This window comes from Cupressus sempervirens, chromosome 6 (assembly GCF_028749045.1).
Source record: "Cupressus sempervirens isolate cs-2001-9-10 chromosome 6, ASM2874904v1, whole genome shotgun sequence".
Lineage (NCBI taxonomy): Eukaryota > Viridiplantae > Streptophyta > Pinopsida > Cupressales > Cupressaceae > Cupressus > Cupressus sempervirens.
Window position 1 is genome coordinate 265547010 of NC_143123.1, and position 26348 is coordinate 265573357.

Genomic DNA, 26348 nt, shown 5'->3' on the forward strand with positions numbered 1-26348 from the left:
ACAGTTACCTATTGGTCCTATGTGGGAAGGTACTCGTTGGTCCCATTTCTTGATGGACAGTTACCTGTTGGTCCTGAATGCCTGATGGCCAGGTACCCGTTGGCTCTGTGTGCCTGATGGAAGGTACCCATTGGTCTCGTGTGCAGCGACTATATAGTAAGCAAAAGAAGTCGTATAGTAACATAGGGATACAAGGTGAAGTTCATACAGGATCCTCAAGAGGCCGTACGGTAGTGGGGGCAACAATGGATGAAGTCGTATGGCATGTGTGTGAAGGTTGTATGATAAGTATATGGAGGTCGTACGGGTGAGTAATGACATTTCCATGGAGTGTTGTGAGTAGCGGATGGGGTATGAAAGAAAGAATGATTTTAAATCTACACTTTAAACTATTCATTAGACAATCCCAAACAAGAATGGAGATTTGAGCACAAACAACCATCACTTAATAATTGCCAAAAGATGGTGCTCCAATTTGCCAGATCTAAGCGAGGTATTACATGCAACAAAATAGAGTGAGGATTGAATCCCACCAAAACTGGAATAGCCAAATAGGGAAGGTCTTTCACTTCCAAAATGACAAACAACAAAGAATCCCAATAGGAATTCCTAGTACAGAGAAGATATAATCAAATCACATACCAACAACTACCTAGAAGCCATGCTTAAATACCCATTGGGGAAAACCTTTCCGACAGTATACAAAGATAGCCGATGACAGCACCTATGAAACAATTAAATAAAAATGGGTCCGAGATATACTAAATCAATCGGAACCACAAATACACATGTTATTCACTTGGGCCCCATCTAAATTAATTAAAGTAACTAATTAAAGGTCCTTTTATTATATTACTTAAATTTTGGAATCAATTAATTAATTAATTAATTTAATTCAATTATTGCATTAAAATTTGGGAACATGACACTAGTAAAGCATGAAGATCCTTAGAAAGGATTGGTCTCTTAATACCTTATATGATTAAACCTAATCGGCGTCTTCCTTGGGAACATATTATAATGTTCTATTTGCATAGTTATAGTTAGCATATTTGCTAACTAATTGTAAATCCTTGAGACGCTGATCTTGGCAATAAAATTATATGTATGATCGACTTGGAAAGAGTCATGTCCTTTCTAAGGACACGCCTCTTGGGTGCTATATATATAAGAGGTAAGAATGTGGATAAAGGACACACAAAATACAATAAGTCTACTCGTTTAGCATTGCTGCCTTATGCAATTTATAACAAGGACAAAAAACATTTTCAGAATAATTATCATTCTCCAAGCAACACTTAATATACAGGTTTGGTATATTTGAAGACCATCTTCAGCAAGAATAAAAGGCATTATATTAGTTTGGTTGTTCAAAATTTGCAGAAACTTTACAACCTAACTTGCGATAAATAACATGTACATGAAACAAAGCTTGATGGAAGTCCAATTTGAGTCAAATGAAGACCAAACTGGAACATATTGAATTGTGAAGAAGACAAGGCCCTCCCATAGCCAAGCCTCTACCTCAAAAGACCCTCTATTCACAATAATTAGCCTACAAGGATCACAATAATAGGTTAATCTCTCAAACTCTGATACTGGCAAAAATGGGGACATTACAGATATTGGCATTCATTGTATTGAGAAAGTTCTGAGTTACATAGATTCAAACATCCTATAGTCCTCAATTTTGACACCACAAAATTGTGGTAACCCTATGTAATTTTCTCATGGATTTGTAGATGTATCCTCTAGGACTCAATGCATTGATAAGGCGTGACAAAGGCAGTTCGTTATCCTTCAATTGTACTTTATAAAGCCTTGTTCATGTGTTCTTTTCGAAGGTTGTCGTCAAGTTAATGCCCCCTAAATGCTTGTTAGTACGAGTTTTTCTTCTCTGACTCTAAGCACTTGATTTTTGGCAATCTCCAAGTTTAATCTTATTTGTTAGTAGTTTTTAATCATTTTTTTCCCGTCAAATAATAGCCCTTGGAATTCCGCTTATTTCAAGCTAATTGAGGCCTCAAACAAAGTTGTTTAGCTCAAGTTATAAAGGAAAAGGTGGGGTTTTCAAGGTAACAACACATCTTATTAAAAAGTCTTCCAAAAGTGGGCCTTTTATTGGAAATTGCCTGAAATAAAGTTATCTTTAATATCTAAATGGGATATTAACAGCCATTTTAAAATTTCTGCTCATTTTGAGTTGATTAGACCATAATTTTTTATGTTTGAATGAAAATTGACCTTTTCTAGTCTATTTTCATGATATATTATGGAAAACTATAGTTATCTATTAAATTTAATTACATTAGAGATTTAAAATGCATAAAGGTGGGATTTTTATCACTCATTACATATCATCGACATGCAAATCACCTTATAAAACCAATAGCCAATAAAATATAAGTCGTAAGTACAAATATGCAGGGTTTTTATATGCTATTGCACATTTTTATTTAAACATATATCACTTAACATGTCTAAGTGACAATTTTATGTGCTTTGGCATATTTGAATCTTATTATTATAGACCTTTAATAACTTAAAGGCTTACAAGTGGGGAATTTGAACCCAATAACACATGTGATTGTATTCCAAAAGACTAACATGTATTTTAACTTGAGTTATAACTTAAACGCGTAATGGTGGAAAATTTGAACCCAGTAGCACATGCCTTTGAGCATGCATGTGTTATTGCATTCCTAAAACAGGTCTATAATTCTCCTATTGAGGCATTTTGACTTGTAAATGCATATGGTGTGGTTTTATAACATAAAAGCACGTGATTTATTGCATTCTAAAAGCCTGTTATTAATGACTTTAAGGAAGAAGTAGCTTTTTACGACCAAAAAACACATTTTTGTCTTTGATAAGCACGTCACTATATTTTTACCTTATGTTTTGCTTTTAAAAGCACAAGGGTGGCAATTTTTGAGATGGAAAGCACATGCTTTCTACTCCAAAAAGCCCATTAGTGAACAATATAACATGCTTTTAAGTTTGTGACACCATAAGCACATGTTATTGCATTCTAAAACTTGTATTTAATCACTCCAAGCTGGGTTCTTTTATCAAAATGCCAAGGGTGGTGACTTTTGACTCAAAAGCACATGCTTTTGACTTGGGAAAAATAATTTTGCCCTTTTTTCTTGAATGTTTGAAGTTGGACGGTGATTTGAGGCAGGATATGCATGTGTTTTGGACTCTAAAAACCATATTTTTCTCCCTACACTTGTGCATTTTTTATGCATTATCCTTAGACAGAAATTGGGAGCAATAACAAACTGGTTTATGTTCAAAACAGTCTCTTTGGGGCACATTTTTTTCCTAAAAACGACCAATTTTTAGCCATTTTCTTTCACCAAATGCAAATGTTTGCTATCGAAGGTAAGTTCTTTGGTATTATTTATCATTTGTAGCTTGTGTATCATTCCTTTTAAGTTGTTTTTAACGTCGTAGATGTAATGCCCCATTTTTGTTAGCATCAGAGTTTGAGGGATTAGCCTATATTGTGATCCTTGTAAGCTAATTATTGTGGATAGAGGGTCTTCTGAGGCAAATGCTCGGTTATGGGAGGGTTTTGTCTTCTTCACAATTCAATATGTTCCAGTTTGGTCTTCGTTTGACTCAAATTGAACTTTGTTTGGGATTAGTTTCACGCACCTACTATTTATGGCAAGCTTGGTGATGGTTGAGAGGAACTCTTTCTATTTTAGGAAAGTGCATTTGGTGAGATGGGGAAATAATAGGTGTGATTCCATGTAAAGGATAAGTATTCTGGGAGTTATTATTATTTTAGTTGCCGAATTATTATTAAATCATTAAATGACTTATTATAAAGTTATAATTTAATTTTATAATTTAAATTGAGGGTTGAGTCATCATTGGAAGGGGCCACTTATTTAATTAATTCATGGAAACCTATGCCAAGGAATCAATTAAAGTGTTGGGAGTAAGTGATTATCATTTTATATAATTACAAATACAAATATGCAACCAAAATTAAATTTTGCATTTAAGTGAAAAGTGTATGGAAGAAGCTATGGGCCATTGGTGTGTTGAAAAGGATTTTGGCTTTAATTGTTATAAAACTACGCCTCTAGCTTTGATTTATTCATCTCTTATAATTTTCATTTTATGACTTTGTGAATTTCATGAGGGTTTCAACATTAGTTGAAGAAGAGGATTGATTCCTCCATTTTATTGGCACTATGAGTTCTTGAAATTCATAGTGCATTGTGTTCTGAGTCTGAGAATTAATTCTGCATAATGGGTTTGAAAAATTGGTGCAAAAGGATACCAATTTGATCACAATATTTACCAAGATTTGCTACTACTTTGGACACCCATTTCTAGTCTTCATTTCTATTCAAACTATTGTTACTTTGAAGGTGTTTATGAGATGCAAATTGGCATTTTGATCTGCTATTGGATTCTACACTGAACGACCAATTTTGTGAAAATAAAATAGGGTTTATGAGGAGCAGTGTTTGTATTAATAGAGCTGCATTTGAGGGGTTTGTGCTTGCACATTGCATCTATTGGCAATGCCAACTTCTTGGCTGTCATTCTGAATTGGTGTAGGAACTTACATAAATTTGCTGCAATATTTATACCAGATGCTTAGACATATCCAGGTTCTATAAATTCCTTACCTGCTTTGTGTTTTGTTTGTAATACTTGCCTCCAATATAATTGCAATCGAAATCTATGTTGGCAACCATTATCAATTGTTTCATTTCACATTATTTGTAAAGCATTTCTCTATATTCTAAAAACACAATTTGAAAATAAACTACAAAGTAAAACTTGCATACAAAGTGTTTAACGAAATGTCAAACATCTAAATAGTAAAGACAACTAGTGTTTGTCAAGTTAGAACCAACAAGGATTCTTTACAGTGGCATCAAAGCTTGCATGATAAATGTTTGACAAAATGTCAAATCACTAGAATTGAAGTTAGAACAGGTTGGGGTTCTTTACAATGGTATTAGAGCTTGCATGATAAGTGTTTGACAAAATATCAAACCACCAAAATTTAAGTTAGAACCGTTTGGATTTCTTATAGGGGTATCAGAGCTTGGTATATTAATAGAGCTGCATTTAAGGGTTTTTCACCTGCACGTTGCATCTGCTGGCAATGTCAAGTTCTTGGCTGTCATATTTTGAAATGGTGTAGAAACTTACATAAATTTTCTGTAATATTTATATCAGATGCCTAGACATATTCAAGTGCTATACATTCCTTGCTTTGTGTTTTGTTTGTAATAATTGCCTCCAACATATTTGCAATTGAAACCTATGTTGGCAACCATTATCAATTGTTTCGTTTCATGTTATTTGTAAAGTATTTCTCTATATTCTAAAAAAATACAATCTGAAAATAAAGTACAATAAGATAAAGCTTGCATGCAAAGTATTTAACAAAATGTCAAACATCTAATTAGTAAAGAAAATTGGTGTTTTCCAAAGTTAGAACCAGTAGGGATTCTTTACACTAGTATTAGAGTTGGCATGATAAATGTTTGACAAAATGTCAAACCACTAGAATTGAAGTTAGAACCGGTTGGGTTTCTTTATAGGGGTAACATAGCTTCCATGGTAAGTATTTGACAAAATATCAAACCACTAGAATTTAAGTTAAAATCGATAGGAGTTCTGATGCAGGAGCACCCCTGGTTGGCTTGTAGTCTTGCAGGATGGTGTGGTTTGGCTTTGAAGTTTGGAACTCGGTCAAAGAATGAAGTGTGACTCGGTTAATGAAAACGTTCAACAAAACTTGGAGCACTCAGCAGATACTGGGAGCTCAACATACAATGTGGTGCTCAACATTCTCTAGGAGCTTAGCATACTCTGTGGTGCTCGGTTTGCACTAGGAGCTCGACAATGTTTGAGAATTTACTAATGCTTGGATTGGTCTTTCTGATGCTCGGTTTGGTCTTGGTTCCTATTGGTGCCGAGTTGTTTGTGAGCCGAATTTGGGTATTTAATTTGTGTTGTAGCCGATTTGTAGCTCAACATATATTTAATGTAAGGGATTTAATTTAATTTGTAATGAACTAGGTTGACTGGTTTTGTGGAGTCTTTAGGCATTATTCATCCAACTTGGAGAAGAGGATGAAGGCAAGATGCGAATTTTGAAGAGCTAGTAGCTGTGGCTTGAGAACCAGAGGATTGCATGGTGGACCTGAGGGTACAAGTGTGGATTCTTCTTGGTGTTCTTATCTAGTTGTGGTTCTGGACTAGTTGGGATTGAGTTTGTAAGTTGGATCTTGTTGGGTCTCGCAAAACTATTTTTGTAATTGCTATTGTATTTGGCCCTAACATGGAAGGCCCTACAACTAGACATATTGCATATAATCAGTTATTTTATGAATACAAAGTTGTGATTCGGTATCAAATCTTGCATTATTGTTTCATTGTTGTTGTGTTTCTGTTGTGTAGTTATTTTCTGGGGGCTCACACATCTCTTTTGGTGATTCTCCTACCTTGCATTGCATCAGCTTGTATCAGAGCGAAGGTTGTTCCTGAGTGTGTGAATCGATCGCCGAAGTTGAGGTAATTTTCACTAGGATCTTGGGTCGGAGAAGGTTGATCTTGTGGAGCTGATTGACCTTCTGGATTGGTTGATCTAGTGCTTTGGGTTTGCAAAAGTTTTGAAAGATGCCTCCAAGAAGATTGGACCCTAGGGCAATCGATAATCTTAGTGATGCTATGGAAGAAAGGATCTCAAAAAAGATTAGAGCAGATTCAGATCTCAAATTGCATTGATGAAGAGTGATATGATTGCTAAAATTGTGAGTGCTTTAGGTGGTGTACCTAGGCATGTGGGTACTAATGATGGCTATGAGGAAGTTGCAAAAGACTTTGAAGCTGTTGGATCTAGTGGTGAGGGCAAAATTGATCGTGTGGAGAAATCTATCGGAACTAGGGCTGGTTAGTTTGCTAGACCTGGATCTCAGTTAAAGTTGAAGCATAAGATGGAGGTTTCTAATTTCTCAGGTACTTTGACTCTTGAAGACTTGATTGATTGGATTGGTAAATTGGAAGACTACTTTGAGCTTGAGGATATTGAGGATCCGCTCAGAGTGAGGTTGGCACAAACTAAGTTGAAAGGACATGCTTCTCTTTGGTGGAAAGAACTGCAAAGAGACTGAGAAGAAGAAGGTAAAATGAAGATCACTAGAGGGAGATTGATGGTGACTAAGATGAAGGCTAAGTTCATTCCTGTTGATTATGAACTTGAGTTGTTTAAAAGGTTGCAGAACCTGAAACAAAAGGATATGTCTGTGAAAGATTATACTGAGGAGTTCTACAAGTTGACTATTCAGTCTAGGCATAGAGAATTGTCAAAGGAGAAGTTAGCGCAATACATTAATAGTTTCAGATTTAATATTTAGGATGAGGTTGGTATGCTAAATATTTCTTCAGTTGAGGATGCTTATCAATATGCTCTAAAGGCAGAAGATAAGTTGAAGAGGAAAAGTCAAGGTAATGCTAGAGGGAAGGAGAAGCAAGCTAACTCAGCAAAGGCTAAACTAAGTGCTGAAGGTGAACCAAAACTTGCTGATCAAAAGAGAAGGACAGGTGGAGGTGGGTTTAGTGGTAATTGTTTAAGATGTGGCAAAGAAGGGTATAGATCTTTTGAATGTCCTCATGGTAGGAAATCTATTGTTGTGAATGAGGTTGCAACACAAGATAGTCAACCTGAGCAAGGAGAGAGTTTACTGGCTTGGTGAAAACTAGTTGGTTAGAGGACATAGAATTCTTGTCAGAGGACTAGTTTGTTTAGGACTTGTTGTAAGTCTAGTGGTGAAGTCTACAAGGTCATTGTGGATGGTGGTAGTACTAATAAACTTGTTGCTGAAGAGATGGTTTAGAAACTTGGTTTGAAGAGAGTGAGACATTCTTATCCTTATAGGATTGACTAGTTGCAAGGTGAGCATGCTTTGGAAGTGAGGGAGCAATGCCTTGTTGATTTCTACATCAGGCAGTATAAGGATCAAGTGTTGTGTGATATTGTAGAGATAAACAGTTGTCATGTGTTGCTTGGTAGACCTTAGCAGCATGATTATAGGGCTATGTGTCATATCGCCATTTTGGAGGCAATTTGATTTAATTAATATAATTAATTAGGTTATCCAAAATAATGAATATTTTATGAGGATGACTAATTAATTATTTTAATTAAATAAATAAGTGGTATTAAGTTAATTATTTATAAAGTTATCAAATAAATAAATATTAAAAGGTAACTTTATATTTAATTAATTTAATAAAGTGACTTGAATTATAAAATATTTTATAAAGTCACTTAATAGATAAAATAAAATAATGTTCTAGAAGCTTCTGGAGAAAGTGGGGGAAAAAGAATAAATAGGCACCCCGGGCTTCATTCTAATCATCCAGTTTTGTTGTTGTTGAGAACGAAAACTCTCAATTGGTACGCAATTTTGAGGGTGTGAAATATCACTTGAATTATTGCAGCTGGGAGGAAGATACTTCAGTCTTCTATTTGTGCTACATTGAGAAAAAATATTTGAGTACAAAAAATAGGCCGAAAAAGCAGTTCGAAAAAGTAGGCTGAAAAAGCAGTACGAAAAAGCAGGCCGAAAAAGCAATTCGAAAAAAGCAGACCGGAAAAGCAGTTCGAAAAAAGCAGGCCGAAAAGGTAGAACCGAAAAAACTGGCCGAAAAAGCAAGTCCGGAAAAGCAATCCAAAAAAAAAAACAATCCGAAAAAGCAAATTCGGAAAAGCAAAGAAAATTATTACAGCCATCTACAATCAAGGGCGACAGCTAGAGAGGCACGACTTGGGCACTTGAGGAGGTTATTTTCTGTTCAGTGGTATTGCAATACATCTATTCTCTAAGGCGACTTCATATGCCAGGTCTGATGTGTATTTTCATAGTTGCCTTTCACTATAGAGTGCTGTTGTAATTGTCATTTCATATCAAACCTATCATTCATTAATAGATATATCATTCATTTTTACATTCCTCACAATGGTATCAGCAATCCATGGCTTTAGTTGTATTTAATCATGCATGTGATTAGCGTACTGCTGTAGGGGAGTATTGAAGTTAGATATTTAGTGTTGCATTAGTTTTCATTGGCAGTTGTAGGTGCATATTACTTTATCAGCGATCATCATATTTTGATATCTTTGTAAATGCCAAGAGTCTTGGCTAACTTAGTATGAATATTGTATTGGACACTCATTCTCAATTAAGGAGATACAATTGCTGGTCATTAATAGTTGTCTTTGAGCGTTAATATATCATTTCTTATCAACCAGTTAACTTGCATACCAACTGTTTGTTAAAATACCAGTTGGCTGTAGGTGATCATTTTCATGATTAGAACTCATATATGCATTCACTATTGCCAAAATTAGTTGCATATTTATGTTAGGTCATTGTTTAGACAATTTGGAGTCTTTTGTAAGCATTCTCTTTGAGGCAAATCCAAACAAGAATTACTGCAGCAATATGAAAAGTTATATCAGTTAGAGGACCCTTGCTTGCAAAGTGTTTGACGAAATGTCAAACAACTGAAGTATAAAGATTTTTGGTGTTGGATGAAGTTATAACCTATTGGGGTTATTACACTATGCATGATTGTGTCAAGAATGTGTTTACTGTTGAGAAAGGTGGCAGGAAGTATTCCCTAATCCCTTTGCAGAATGAAGAGCTTGGTAGGTGGAACCAAAGTATTGGAAGCCGAGTTGAGTTGGCAGATTCTAAGTAGGTTGGAGATCAGTATGGAAAGCAGACCTATAGCATGCCAAGGATGGATATGAAGAAGAAGGGAAAGAGTGTAGAAGTTGAAGACTTGGAGGATATGTATGTGAAGAACCAGTTTGGAATTTATGTGTTGAATCCTAGAAGATGTTCTTCTAGCGTTTAAGAACATCTTTTCGAACCCAGGGTGTCTGATGCAGAAGCATCCATGGTTGGCTTGCAATCCTGTAGGATGGTGTGGTTTGGCTTTGGAGTTTGGAACTCAGTCAAAGAATGAAGTGTGACCCGGTCGATACTAAGTTGGTTTGGGTTGTGGTGTTAACCGAGTGACTCGATTAATGAAGATGTCCAACAAAGCTTGGAGCACTCAGTAGATACTGGGACCTCGATTTGCACTAGGAGCTCGTCAGTAGTGTTGCCCGAGTTAGCTCGGTCATTGAAGGGAGCTTGGCATACATTGTGGTGCTTGGAATTCTCTATGAGCTTGACATACTCTGTGGTGCTCAGTTTGCCTTGGGAGCTCGATAGTTCTTGGGAATTTACTGATGCTCGGATTGGTCTTTCTGACGCTTGGCTTGGTCTTGGTCTGTGAGCTAACTTTGGGTATTTAATTTGTGTCGTAGTCGACTTGTGGCTCAACATATATTTAATGTAAGGGATTTAATTTAATTTGTAATGAACTGGGCCGACTTGTGGCTTAGTTAGGTATAAGTAAAGGGTTTTGTGGAGTCTTTAGGCATTATTCATCCAGCTTGGAGAAGAGGATGAAGGCTAGATGCAAACTTTGAAGAGCTAGTAGCTGCAGCTTGAGAACTAGAGCATTGCTTGGTGGACTTGAGGGTACAAGTGTGGATTCTTCCTGGTGTTCTTATCTTGTTGGGACTCTAGACTAGTTGGGATTGGGTTTGTAAGTTGGATCTTGTTGGGTCTTGCAGCACTATTTTTGTAATTGATGTTGTATTAGGGCCTAACTTGGAAGGCCTTGCAGCCGGGCATATTGCATATAATCAGTTATTTTCTGAATATAGAGTTATGATTTGATATCAGATCTTGTATTATTGTTGCATTGTTGTTGTGTTTCCACTGTATGGTTATTTTCTGGAGGCTAGGACATCTCCTTTGGGGATTCTCCTACCTTGCACTACATCAAGTTCTTAGAGGGGTATTAGAGCTTGGTATCAGAGTTTCATGATAAGTGTTTGACAAAATGTCAAACCATCTGAATTGATATTAGAACCACTTGGGGTTCTTACACTAGACACCATTGCACTTTGCAATTGTTTGAGTCAATATGGTTGTTATTTTCATTCATTTTATTTCTCCAAATTCCCGCACTTGGCAAGCAATGAATCTTGACTCTAAAATGCATTTATTTTTAGAGGATTGAGTCAAGATTCAGAATCTATATGTCTCTTTGCTTCAATCATTTCTAAATCCAAAAATTTCTTGGATTTTTTTTCATATTTTACATTCAAATTTGAAGAGACTTCTTCCTTTTCTTTTCATGGAAAAGAGGTAAAAGTTTTTGTGAATTTCTTAGGGAAAAGTTGTATATATGCTTGTTTTTTTGTTTTTGGTTGCAAATCTCTTCATTTCATCTTCAAATTTACATTTGTTTTGATGTATAATATGTGCTCCTATGTTTCGTCTCATTTCTCCAAGTCGCATATGCAAGTGCTTCATCTTCCTTGCATATGCAGCCAGGATTAAAATAACCCATTCTTGAATGAAATTACCAAGGAAGTCAAGTTCACTTTGCAACATACTTGTGCATCCCAAAAGTCCACTTTAAGCTTGGATACGCTTCATTAGCGCATGTTATATCGCTGCCATCTGACTAAAAATCATGATGGTGGTTACTTGCACTTGCATATGATGAAAACTTAATAATTCAATACAAGTAGATGTTATGCTACCCATTTTCCATGCATTTTCAACATATAATTGTTTTTGTCTGCATGTCTTATTACCCTCCAAAAACCTATTTTAGGGTTTTTTCCAACATATGAGCACACATTTTGAACTTAAATGCGTGAATCCATTGGCTGTCCCAAAAGTTTTCAGTCACACCCCATGTGCCAAAATTCCAAAATCCATACTTGTACATCAAAAAGTGTGCAATGGACCCATCCATGCTTCATTTTCTTACATAAAGCATTTTGTCCACATATGCAATCCCCTTTAAAAATCCTGTTTTTGAGTTTCCCCCTCATGTAACGAGCTTGTTTTGCGTAAAATTATTCTCCTTTTGTTACTCGAAGGCCTTCCACTTATATCCTATACACATACTCTTCTAGATATGCAAATTTCAAGCTTTAAAGACCATGTTATGGCTTTTTCTGGTGACTAAAGAATGACAACATACAAAGAAAGTGATGAATGATGGAATGATTACAGGCATAGAATACATTCAAGACAAAAATGGAAAGAAACAATTGTTCTTTTCAAGAAATGAAAACCATCATATTGTAAGACTCACATTAGACTTGAAAAGACGATCTTTCTAGTGTCCACTTCTAATATCTTTTATAGTTTTTAAATTTTTTTATAATGAAAGCCAAAAACATAAACTTGCGCTTCGATGGTTTGCTTTGTCATTAATTTTGATATATAAAATGTACTTCTTAAGTCTTCTATTGCAATATTTTGTTGGATAAACATTCACCAATGAAGTCAATGCATGGAAGATGACAAAATGTGAAAACAACCAATCAAAGAAAGACAAAAATAGTATCGAATGACTCTAAATCTTGAAAGTTTTACTGCAGCAATCTGAAAAATGAGTAGACTTCACCTTTTCTGGTCTATATAAGGTCAAACAGCAGGACAATACTCCATGAGCATTTTTCCCTTCCGATATAAAACTCCTTTGAGCACGATAATAAGCTTCAAGAGCTCCTAGCACTCCTAACACAGCCTTGAGGAATGATGTTCTCCCTTCTCCAGATACCAAAATCTGATAATTAAATATCAATCATATTAAATCGTATTAACCATTCTTCTATGGTTGTCTTTGTAACTAAAAATTTAATTTATTTAATTAATATTCCCCTCTTTTTCTCATCTAGAGTCATCGTATTGATTAAAAAGATTGCCTATTTAATTAAGGTCCCCATTTGCCAATGCCAAGTAAATTAATTGACTTTATTTATCTAAATCCCAATCCCATGTAATTAAATAAATCCATCTATTTACTTAAATAGCTTTCCTCTATTTTTGAATCAAAAGAAATTGTGTCGGGAATCTATCAAAATTTAGGTTTTGCTTAATAGTTTGCGGCAAGGCATCCCACTCAACAAAGTGTGCTACCATGCCATCTACAAAAGGTGCAGCTTTAGTCTCACTATTGATCGCATCTATCTCAAGTTTAAAAAACATAGACCTCTGTGGCCTATCATAAGTACCAATATGACCAATCCTGTCAACTCTATTAGCTATCTCGGTCCTTTGCTCTAATCTTGATGCCATCTCTAGACTTGTCATTCACTTAGGACCTATGTGAACTAACAGAAGCATCTCGAGCACCTTGCTCCGTACTCTGACCTCTAGGGAGTGCAATATGCTATAGCGGGTCAGAAAGCTGTTGTAGAACCTCAACAACATGGTGCTAACCATGCACAAGATCCCTCAAAGTCTCTTGAGCCTCTCTATTAACCTCTAAACTAGTGCCAACATCTCTATAACCTGTATCAGCTAAGCCACCCAGACTACCAACACCTCTGTTGCCCAAACTAAAAAACTATGTCAGGTTCTCCATCCCCAAGTAGAGAAGTGTGACCTCTACGAGTATAATGTCTACCTGGAATAAATCTCCTATCCATAATACATTGAATACTTTGAACCCAATTCCTTGTAGGTTGGTAGGAAACTATTTTGATACCACTATAATGAGCCCAAGCTGGCCCTACAAACTATGTTGATGAAGTGCATGATGTGGAATTTTGAGTTTCTTGTGTTTTTTCAATTTTTTTGTGTTTTTTGAATATAAGGTAGAGATTGAAGTGCTGATACTAACTGGTAAAAAATGAAATATACAATTTGCAATCCACATCCACTATTGAAATTTTGAGAACTTACAATTTATTCATTGTTAAACCCGAGCAACTAAAAGATGAAATTACAAATAGCTATTGGTGGAACCTATTTTTTGCTTGTGCAGACCCATAAAATCGTAGGAGGTCAATCACAATTGCTAAATTCTTGAACGCAACCCTTTAATGGCAACAATTCCGATAGTAGGCACCCAGTGCCCAATCCATAGCATAATGTATTTCGCTCAATCCGGGTGTTTTAATAGGTAGTCCAATAGGGCATTCTGGCAACCTAAATGTTGTGATCGAATGCCATAGGAAAAGTTGACTAGCTAGGTGAGTTATAGCAGGAAAGACGCTAGGAATACAAGGGATATTAGTGTCTTAATTTTAGGATACTTAATGCTAAATTGCAAGGGGGGTATTAGGCGATCTAACTGCAGATAGCGACACAATGTTCAAACTAAACCCATGCCAATTACCAAGAATGATGAAAGCAATAGAAGACGCATCAAAGCACTTAGAATAGACATCAATTTAACAGGGAATTAGGTGCTTACAATGCAGATAAGTATCTTACAGGATAACCATGCATAGCAATTGATACAAAAAGTGCTACAGAGTAGGACCTTGAAACCTCAAATTCTCCAAACCAATTTGCCTTCTCGGTCACATGAAAAATAGTAAGCAAGTCACTCAAATTCAAACCCCAACACCAAATTCTCCAGTAGAAAATTACTTCTCATCCACAATTGAAAAAATAAGATAAGTCACTAATCTCAAATTGTCAAATTCCAAATTTTAATCCACTATACCTTAGCAATGGATAAAATGCCCAAATCAGATTCAAAACCCTCACAGAGAATATTCAAAAAGTCATAGACAATTGGATGCCAAATCCTCACAATTGGAGTCATATTTATAATCAATTGTGCAACTTAGCTTCCACTTCACACTTCTCACTTAAGAAGCTTCAACTTCACAACACCAAATTATAACATGAAATAACATAAAGTGCTTTTATAATAATGAAGCCTCATTAATAGTTTAACAAATATGAACGCCGCCAATAATATTCTCGACCATATGTAGATGGCAACCAACTGCCAATGCCACCACTGCACTACCAAATATTGTAACCATCCAAAATTAGACTTACTATAAATAGCAAGTCTGCCTCAAAGACCTTCAAAATTCATTGTCCGCTCACGAGGGTCGCCATGGTGAATTGAACTAGACAACTGTAGGAACTTGCTAAAGATGGGAATATTACAACCATATAGTCAACCTAACACACTGTACAATTATTCTTGGCAATACCAAACAACCATATATGGCACATTGTACAACCATCTTTGCCCTCAGACCATATGATCAAACCGTACGGCCCTCATTCCTACGACTAACTTACTAGTATGAACAGGGGGCATACAAATGTGCACGGTGATTTTTTTAACACGGAAAGGTCAAAGACCTTAAAATATTATTCATAGGTTGAGTATTTGTTTCTTTTTCCATATGTTCATCCCTAGGTAGGAAGGGAGGTCTTGTTTATCTAGGGTTTGGTTCCTGTAATAACCCTAGTTGGTTATAACTTACACAATCAACAAATTTCTTTCACAACTCCATAATTTGGCATTTAATCAAACACTTGGCAATAATCCTCTAATAGTTCAAGATTAATTAAATAATTAATATTGAAATTAGTAGGGCACTAACATATTGACCTTCCAACTATCATTTAGAAATTCAGAACTGAATTCTATACAATGTAAATTTAGTTTTTTCATATTCTACTGCTGCAACAATATTGAAGCAATTACAAATAAATAAACCTGTTAACTTCCAACATTTGGTCTAGTTGCAACAATCCCACAGTCCTTGCTTTGCATGCCAAACCATCAATCCTTATATAGTAAAGAATAATCTCACACACAAACTCATTGTCAACATGAACACCTATTATAGCTGAACACTAAGAGCAGCAATATACCACCAAAAATCAGAGTGGCATCTGTAGTAAATATACACCAGTCTTACACCTATATCCTACGCCTCAGCAATGGAAATGGAGTGATCACAAACTTCAGCAATAGATTTCTCCTTAGCCACAAGAAAATACAGTAGGAGAGATGGCCAACTGATACCTCAACATTGTTGGTTCCCAGAAGCGCAGATTGGACTCCTATGAGCCTTGCCTGCTCAATGTTGGGATATCCAACCGGTTAATGCCAACTTGACGGAACTGAACAATACAGTCCGAGTTCCTTGCACTTCCGGCTCTACAAAACCGAGGCGGGTGTACCTGATCCTAGACAACAACCTTATATCCAAGATGCTTAAAGCAGATCGATTAAAACACAAACACAATGAAAGTTTTCCTAATGGCAAGAAATATAGAAAATTTTGAATTTATGAATTATGAATTAAGAATAATAAATGTGATATTGTTTTAAATAAAGAATAAATGCAACAAATGAATATAATAATTCCTCAATGGAAAGAAATGAAACAATTGCCAGCATATGGATCATGAATCAAGAGTAAAAGACCAATGCTTAATTAAATGGGCAATCAGAGTCAATATATTATTAGTTGAAACGTACAACTTTATAAAATTCAATATATTTAAACTATAAAGAATTTTAACGATTCAAACGCAACGGATCAATTATATAAACGCAATTTTAAATTAGTCTAAGATGCACTTTAACTCCTGTGGAGACAAATTAGACATAAATACGGAAACAATAGAATATTTTACAATATTTACATTTGTCAAATTTAAAATTCAATAATGACCTAGTCAACTTATCCAAATTTTAAAATACTTATAGAAATTAAATATTTTTTTTTATAAAGGACACTAATAATTTTAAAACTCCAAAATTTAAAATAAATAAGAATGCCGAAAATAAAATCACAATAGAGACATTCCTTACAAATGATCCATCTATTGCAAATGTATCCGGATCGCACAAAATCCACCCAATAATCCACCATCCAAAGGCTTAGTTCAAAAGGTCATTTTCTTTTTTAATAAAAGAACAAAAATATATCATTGAGCATAGGATATGTAAAAATTTAAAATATATAATGAATTGTGTATCTCTCTCTTGGTGTCGTTTGACATTATATATTTATACACAAGTAAGGGGTGTCGATTGTTCTTCCAAACACCGCACCTTTTCAACACACCTAATATCATTTTAATGACTACAACTGTATGAGTTATTAATATTTATAATTATTTTAGAACAAACAATAACTCTATTAGATTAAACAAAAGGGTTAAATGAGTAATCAGGTGACTAGAAAACTGTCATAAGTGAACTCTTCACACATGGACAACACCCTCTTCTCACAATGTGGCAGATGGAAATAAGTACAGGCCCTTTGTCATCCACTTGGATATGATAGCTCTTTTGGTCACAACTTCAGATCGTGCAACGTATGGGAGGAAATGGTGTAGCCAAATGTGCCTTAGACACTCAAGAGAAATGGTAATCTTGAATTGGTCTTGTGTCACCCCTGGTATCATTCAAGTCCCTCCACTATTTAGACACCTTCTTGTCTTCATTTGCATAGCACTGTAGGGTATATGGTAATGAACCACTTCCTCCGTGTATTCAGATCAAACACGCCTAGCATTCCATGGTAAAGCGTGGTTTCCTTTCACTATTCCTCAAGTCTCAATTTATATCCACAATTGAAGCCTTCACAATATCAAGGAGATATGATGACAATTCCACCATTCTTTCACATGTGTCCTTGCAGCAAAATCAAAGAGAAAGTTAGATATCAATAATCACCAAAGTTTTAGATACACGGCCGAGGATCAACGATTTAGATCCCTCTTGGCTCTTCCTGGGAAATGATTTGACTTGCTTGTACCCTTGGACCATACGCTCTTAGTTTCTTGAAAAACACATGCTTCAAATTGTTTCTTCCATCTGTTATTCTAATCTGAGGATATGCCTTGGTGTCATTCTTTTTCTTTTAAAAAAGTTTTGCTGATTCAACCCTTTGCACATTAGTGGAAATGATTGATAGTATAGGATGTAGATATTACAACTAGTATTGCTAAAATCACAAGTATGGGTAGCACCCTTCAAAAGAGCATGATGCTTTGCGAACAAAAGAGCATTGGTTGCTCCATTGAAAAAATGATAAGCATTTGAAGTATATCTTCGAAAGATTTCCATATTGCACTTGGAAATATCTACAAATCATTGAACTCTTCCTTCATCGAATTAGTATCCTGCCTTCAAATTATTTCCTAAAATGCGAGAGAAATAGCTCTGTATCTCTGATCCTCATAAATGTGTTGGAATATCATTTCAACCAAAAGGATAATAAAATCTATCAAGATTGGGCTTCAGTTTTCCAGCAAGGACCTCGAATCCAGTAGACTTCCCAATATCAATTGCCCCAACAAGTCCCAACACTTGTCTTGGTCATGGTATAGACAATCTGTGAAGCTTGAATGTGTTTGGTCCATATTAATATATTGTATCTTCATATAGATCTCTTGGGAGGTTCATGTTCTAAGTAACTTCAAATGGGTGTTTCTTAGATACATACCATGAGCCATGCCTAAATCCTCTGACATAAAGGCTATTTTAAAAGGCAAATGAAACTTCTGAACAAAGCTTTCTGAATTCCATAACTCCTATTGTACAGTTACAACTTTCATTTATGCAAAATGGAATATCAAAATTTTAGGCTCCATCAAACACAATTGCCAATGCAACTCAGAACAAAATATCATATCTGAATCTACAATACTTCAGTTGTAGATCCAATGGAACAACTCAAAATTCAGACCCTTATACTTCAACAAGGGCATCAAAATTATGAACCTCAATAAAAGCCACAAAGGCAACAAGAGCAAATAAATATCCAAGCATGCTTTTCCCAATGAAATGAGTTCATTTTTATAATGCCTTGTTGACAAAAGTTTCCAACAGAACTCAACTTCAAAAACTGTGAAAGTTTCCCAAAAGAACTCAGCTCTTGAAACTTTCCAACACAACATCACTTTAAATATTTAATACTTGGCTTAGGCATATAATGAATGGCCCCTTCCAATGATGACTCAACCCTCAACTACAATGAAATTATGAAGTTAAATTATAACTTTATAATAACCCATTTAATGATTGATAATAATTTAGCTACTAAAAATATAATAACTCCCAAAATACTCATCATTTAAATATGCCATCTGAAATAGGAGTCACACCTATTGTTTCTCCATGTGACCAAATGCACTTTCCAAAAATAGAAAGGATCCATCTCAATCAACACCCAACTCACCACAAATAGTAAATAAACAAAACTAAGCCCAAATGAAGTCCAACCTAAGCCAAATGAAGACCAACATGTAGTGTGCTGAATTGTGGAGAAGATAAGACCCTCCTAGGCCAAGCCACCACCTCTGAAGATCATCTATACACAATAATTAGACTATGAGGATCACAATAATAAGCTAATCCTAAAACTCTAATAGTGACAAAAATGGAGACATTACAGTTCCCTAGGAGAGTCATCATTATTTGCAGAGTGGTTGGAGTTAGTATGCCTATTGTTGTTGCTCATGTTTGAAATGGCTTCAAGGAGTTGGATAGTTCTCTCATTCCTTTCATTTTGTTCCATAAGAGATTGAGTGGTCTGAGTTGTTTTTTTCCATGAAATCCCTCAACTCATTGCCTATTTGTTCAATAATGGTGGATGTAAGTTTTTTTCTTTCTCTCTTCAATGCTCTTTAAACCTTTTGGATGCTTTGATACCAATTGTAATGTCGCCTACTAGGAGGGTTTCAATTTCCAATGTTTAACATAGATTACTATGTACTTAAATCAAATTAATTTAAGGAAATAATGAATAATTCATGATGCATTTAACAATTAACATATTTGAATCACTTCCTTTTGTGCTAAACTCAACCCTAAGGAGGTTTAGATATTGTTAAAAAGAGAGGTAACAATGAAGGAACATGAGTTTTGTCCTATACACATGACTTCTCTACCTAGCAACAAGATATAAGATGGCATTCATCCTCTTTCAAGTGGTTCACCATGGGAACTCTTACATATTCAGATCAGTATAAGAACATTGATATGTCAAAAGATGTCAGATGCTCTTACAAACCCAAGATCAATGCTTGGTTAAATCAGAAAGTTTGGGTAGATCTTTTATTATATTGAGATTGAACATGAGACCAGAATATACATCGAATAGGGAAAGAGGAATACATACAGATATATAGAGAGCAGAGAATCAGGATATATGAGAAATCTATAAATAGATATCTCAAAGAGATACAAAAAGAATTATTTATAAGAACCCAGATATATGAAGCTATATCAATAAGGGAGTATGGACTATGGAGACATACAAAGAAATACCAGTGATGAAGCATGGAATGATATGAAAGATATATAAAGACATAATTAAAGAACTTATGGAATATGGAGGAAGTGTATAAAAATAATCAAATATAAACTAGCAGAATAATATAGTAGAAGACTTTTCAAAAGCACATTATATAAAGGAGATCTAATAGAAAGATTATAGCAGATTTATGACGCCTACGTGAGCATATTTAGAAACTGTATTGGAGAAGATATAAATCAGAATTATAAGTAGATCTGAAACAGATTTGGGAAGCAAATTATTGAGCAGGATTGAAAGAAACCAGATAGCAGTTTGATATTGTCATCTGAAGTACCAAATTGTTGATCTTATTTGTTGGTCTATGAAACCCTTGCTATAATTTATATCATAGGAGAATAGGCCATCAAGTATTTGAATCAGATTGAAGATCAATTTGCTAACCACTAATAGAAGAATTGTTAGAAGTTTTAGATATAAATAAGTCTCTTGCAATTAAATTAAAGAAATCTGTCCCAAATCCCATAGGACCGCACAGGAAACATTACATTAAAAATGTTACACCATTCTATTATATAACCAATCTATCTCAATCGATTAGTTTCTTTTTTTAATAATTATCAAGGCAAGGTAATGGATCACTGTATTAAAGATCTTCATATTGATGTTTCATCACTGATTAGACAAAACCGTTGTTCTAGTTGATAATGTACTTCATAGAATGCTGATTAATTGATGTAACATCCTCCCTAATTTATGTTGATAGCTATCAACTATCATCCTTAATTATTAGTTTACATAATGATCCAATTATGATCAACAGCATTTAAAATGGTTTTAGTTGATGTAGTCCCAATCCATATTTTATTTGCCGTTCACTGTACTAAGCCAGGGTCATGATATTAAACTAAAGTTGCCTTACTTCTGAGATCAATTACTTGTGTGTTTTCTTATTCCAGATATCTGAATGATAACTCATTCAATGGATGGAAACTGAAAATACAAATTCATCATTTGAGAGACTTCATGAATTTGAGTTGCAGACTATGGTGGTTGAGGCTGCCAAAACCGCCAATAAACTTTGCTCCAAACCTGGAAACCATAAAAGATACGAACCAACCACCCATGATTCATTGCTCACCCATCAACTTCCATTTATATTATCTTTGCGAAAGTTTTCCCTCTAGAATTTGAATTTAGGTCGGCTCTTAATTAGAGCAAAGAAATAAATAGACATCATCATAAAAGCAGTATTAAGAAAATGGGCCCATGATTAATTATTGACTTAATCATTTGGCCACAAAGAAGGGGCATGAATAATTATTAATATAATCCTTTGCTCATTGGAAAGACTATTTATAATTATTTGAAGCTCATAACTGTAGAAAAGAAATCGAAAAAAGAATTAGCTTTCAAAATTCTACTAAATAATTCAAAATGTGCTAGCATGTGACTCACAATTACCACACATCATCAATATTACACATTTTAACTAGCATGTAAAAAATAGTCTATATATTACTACTCTAAATAGTTTTCTTGAGTGAAAATTATTAGTAAGTTACTACTACCTAAAGCCCACTGACATCTTGTACCAAGAGGGCAGCATCTTCTATACAAAGTTTATTGTGAAAATTTTTAATTCTATTAAGAAAAAAAATTAGGTGTTCAAACCAGAGACAATATTGCAACTTCAAAGATACCTCTAAATTTACTGCTGTCACTCTTCCACCCGTTGTTGCGACATAAACCTTGCTCTGGATCTGAATAAGTTATCCAAGCACAGTATAATCAAACATAACTAGTATAATAATTGGAATTTTTTTATAGAGTTTATGATGTCAATACTCAAATCAATTGAGTGAACCAAATTCCATTCCACACTACACAAGGCAAGCTTTCATTTATTAATCATCAACCACCTAGTAAACAAAAATGACATTCAGAGGTGAAGGGATTTTATGAAAAAATACTGTACCTTTCAGAATAAAAAATATACTTTAGGTTTCCTTCTGTACTCTCCAAATAAGTAAATTATATATAGAATGTAGATGCTTAATTTCAAAGATGTCCAAATGATTTGTAAAAGGATTGTATTGTGAGCTTCAGGGCAGAAATAATAAAGTCACCAGGAGACATAGTTTATGGTTTGGGTTACAGCAATGCAGTTTTGGTAAAGATTACAGAGATGGGTTCCATGTCATTCAGCCAAAGTTTTCTGTAAACTATGAGAAGTATGATAATCTAGAATAATGAGACCTGTTAATCCATGTTTGAGTTGCAGCAAGGGACAATACATGATGTTATCATATCTACAAGTTGATTATGCAGTTTGTGCTCATGCAGCCAATAAGGCATTGGAAATAGTTTATATGTTGATGAATGAAGCTAAAACTTGTTGCATGCATGTTTACAATAGGACCAGGAATCCATTTGAGATCTTTGAAAGACACATCCTAACTTACTTTTGAGCATCAACAGATTATCAATTCATCAAACTAACTTAGTACCATTTTCTTAAGGTTTTTGGGTTTATTAAAGCAAAAAATACATATTTAAAGTCTCCCAAGGGCAGTAGTATTACATACTCACGATATTAATTCAATAATTGCAGAAAAGACATATAGAATATCATGGTATTGTATTGAAGATTTCTGGCAGTTTTCTATATAATTCAGTGATTTCTATGAAAAATGAAGAAATCAGCAAGCATTTACAAATTTTACTAGACATACATGGAACATATAAATTAAAATGTAATGTCCCCAAAACTCAATTAAGTTAATTAAGTTTGTTTCCATATATTAAATCAAAATCATAAGGATAACTTCAATTAATTAATTTAATTATAAAATAAAGAGGAATAAAGTAATAAAATAAAAATAAAGTGGAGAAGGCACCGTTTCTTGGACAGAATGGGAGATACAAAAGAAAATCTGATGGCCATTTTTGGTGAATTGGCAAGAGGAAAATGGAAGATGGATGAGACTCTCAACCGTTTAGCAGAGATAAGGACTAATAGAGCTAATGGAGACATGGTCCTGGTAACAATTCAGTCAATTGGAGGATCTACACTCACCTGTTTAATTCAAGGTGATGTAGGAGCATCCTTGGGCAGTTAGCAATCTTGCATCAACCAAAAACATTTTTTCTTTCCATTTTGTTCTTGTTTGTCAATTTCATGTTTTAGGTAGAGATTGTTCTAGTTGGCTCATTATCCTATGTGATCCTGATGGTGTGTACTAGACATTATGAAAATCCTTTCTCTAGCTTTGCAACATGATCCGTTCTTTCCAAAAGAAGTCATCTTAGGTTTAGTCTAGTCCTATATTGTTCTTCTTGTTCTAATGGGCAGGGTTGAATAATTTGACTTGCGATGGTGTTTCATGATTTGCAATGATCAGTGACACATTGTTTGATGTTAACACGTTTGTGTTGCACCTCCATACATGATCACATGACATATTAACCTTATGTGGGTGGAGTTCTTATGGATTTGGGTCTTGGCCAATAAGTGGTAATACATTTTCTTCATTATGGAGATTTATAATCAGATAAGCTAACTTGCGAAAGGCAATCATGTATATAAGTAGGGTAGCTGTTCTTGTTGAAGTGGGGGAGGGATGGTAGATAATAGCTTGAAGAGTAGCTGGAATGCAAATTATTGGTTCTATGTCAATGGAAACATCGGTATAGCTTGTTATCTCAATTCTTTGGAATCCAAGTTGGTTTATTTCCGCTTTGTTGACTCTAGCTGCAAGGTTGGACATCTCCTTTAGGGAAACTCCTAACATTGACTATGTTAGATCGTATTAGAGAAAAGTGTCAAAATCTTGTAAAACCAATCAAAGTTCCTGACCTTGTAAAGCCCTAGATCTACTGGTTGTGAGGTGGCAGAACTTGGATTTGACTCACAATTGCATAGGACTTGCACAAGAGAACTGCAAAGAAAAAATATGTTTTGTTATAGATCTTGGAGACTGTTTGAACATTGCTGAGGTAAACAAATTGCTAAATTGAAGGCAAATTGCAAGAGTATTTGTAGTTTGCACGCTAGGGTTAGGGCAATCAACATTTGGAAATCAGATCACCAAAGCAGAGGTTGTTATACTTGAGATCTGGAAGGATGCCACCTAGGAGGATGAACCCTAGAAGGTTGGAGTAGATGATGGAAGAATATAGGAATGCGATGAAGGCAGAATTTTGTAATGCTTTGACAGGGATTAGGAGGATACCTGAGACTAAAGATGAATTTGAGGAAGATGTTGATATTCTTGCAGAAGAGTGAAGTTTTTTGAAAGTTATGGCACAAATGGTTGTGACTAATAGAATTGACATTTCTAACATTTCTAGTTCTTTACATCTTGAGGATTTGATAGATTGGATTAATGAACTAGTTACTTTGAGATTGAAGATGTTAAGGATCCACAAAAGGTTATGTTAGCACAAACTATGTTGAAGGGTCATGTTGCCTTATGGTGGAAAGAGTTCCAAAGAGACAGGGAAGATAATGGTGAACCTAAGTTTACTAGGTGGAGGATTATGGTATCTAGACCTAAGGCCAAGTTCATAATCGAGAATTGTTAATTAGAATTGTTCAAGAAGTTGCACAACCTGAAGTAAAGGGATTTGAGTATGAAAGAGTATACAAAGGGGATCTACAAGATGACAATCAAATTTGGCCATCAAGAGTCATCAAGCTAAAGGTGACTAGATACATAAATGGTTTGAGACTTAACATTCAAGATGAGTTAAGCATATTGAGGATCGCTACAGTTGAGGATGCTTATCAGTATGCCCTAAAGGCAAAAGACAAGTTGGAGAGAAGACAAAGCAACCCTAGGGGAAGGCTTAAGCAAGTTGGTGACAAAGGTAAAGAGCAATAGCTGACTGAAGAGGAATCTGATCAGAGGATTCTTAGGAGAGGTACTGGCAACAGAGATTTCAAAGGTGCTGGTAGTAAAGAGTTCAAAGGTACTTGTTTCAAACGTGGGAATGTTAGACAAAGAGCTTTCTAATGTTCAAAGGGTTCTAGTAAAGGAAACGGTAAACAAAACTTTGTAGCATATTAGGACGAACTTGATGGAGGTATGGTTGCACCTGAGATGGGAGAATCTCTAATCTTTAGGAAAGTTATGTTGAGCAAGAAGGAAGTTGAGCCTATTCAAAGGAGAAGTTTGTTTAGGACAATATACAAGTCCGAGGACAAGTGTTATAAGGTTATTATGGACAGTGGCAGTATTTGTAACCTTGTATCAGAAGAGATGGTGCAAAAGCTCAGCTTAAGGAGGCTTTAACACCCTTGTTTTATGGGATAAGTTGGTTTCAGGATGATCATATGGTTGAAGTTAAAGAGAAGTGTTGGGTTAAATTCAACATTGGACCTTACACGGATGAGGTATTTTGTGATGTGCTTAACATTAGTGCTTTTCATGCTTTGTTGGGAAGACCTTGGCAATATGGCAGGGGAGCTATTGTGATTGCTGAAGGAATATGGTTTTCATTGTGAAGGATGGAAGAGGATTCACTTTGATTCTTTTGAAGGAGAAAGGTAGAAGTGCAAAGAACTTAATATTATGAAAACTTACACCTTGGAGAATCAGGCTATTGTAGATCAGATGGTGATGGATGCACTACAAGTCGTTAAGGGTGTACTGAGGTTGTATTGATGAAGAAGGATCAAGTGAATGGATCTAAACCTAAGAAGTTGTGGGAGGTTGATGACAAGAAGATGGTGTTGCAGTAGTAGAAGCAGAAAGTGATTGACAACCAGTTAAAACTCAATGGCAAAGGTAAGTTGAATGAGTTTAGTGATCAGAGAAAGGAAGTTTTTAATGCCCCCTTTCTGGGAAATTTGAGAATTTAAGCCAAATGAATAAATTTATTTTAAAGAGAATTAATTTGGGCTTAAGGCAAATTATCTTTAAGACATTTTAATATCAACTAGGAGATTGAAAGGCGACGAAGGGGGAAGCAGACAAATGATAGAAGGGAGAAGGTGAAGAGTCATTGTTCGAACTTAAGACGAGAGAGGAGCTCATTTGCAGGCATGCTTGGATTTGGATATTGTTTTCAATTTTCCCTTTGAGGAAGTAGAAGCCTTGCTTTCAGGTTCATGATCCTGACAACGGACACCTTCAGGCTCTTCTTGTGAATCAGATGCAAACCCAGTTCAACC

General features: G+C 35.1%; 1 protein-coding gene across 3 annotated transcripts in view; it reads right to left on the reverse strand.

Annotated features, from left to right (window-relative positions):
• LOC149552253 (AMP-dependent synthetase and ligase family protein) overlaps window positions 1-26348 on the reverse strand; it is a 329479-nt gene that overhangs the window by 133151 nt on the left and 169980 nt on the right. For all 3 annotated transcript variants that reach the window (XR_016352887.1, XM_089787778.1, XM_089787779.1), the window contains exon 11: window positions 21874-21933. Coding sequence is in view for 2 of the 3 variants with exons in the window: in XM_089787778.1 (XP_089643904.1) it covers window positions 21874-21933 (60 nt within the window). In the remaining variant the exon portion in view is untranslated. The remainder of the gene's footprint in view (window positions 1-21873; window positions 21934-26348) is intronic.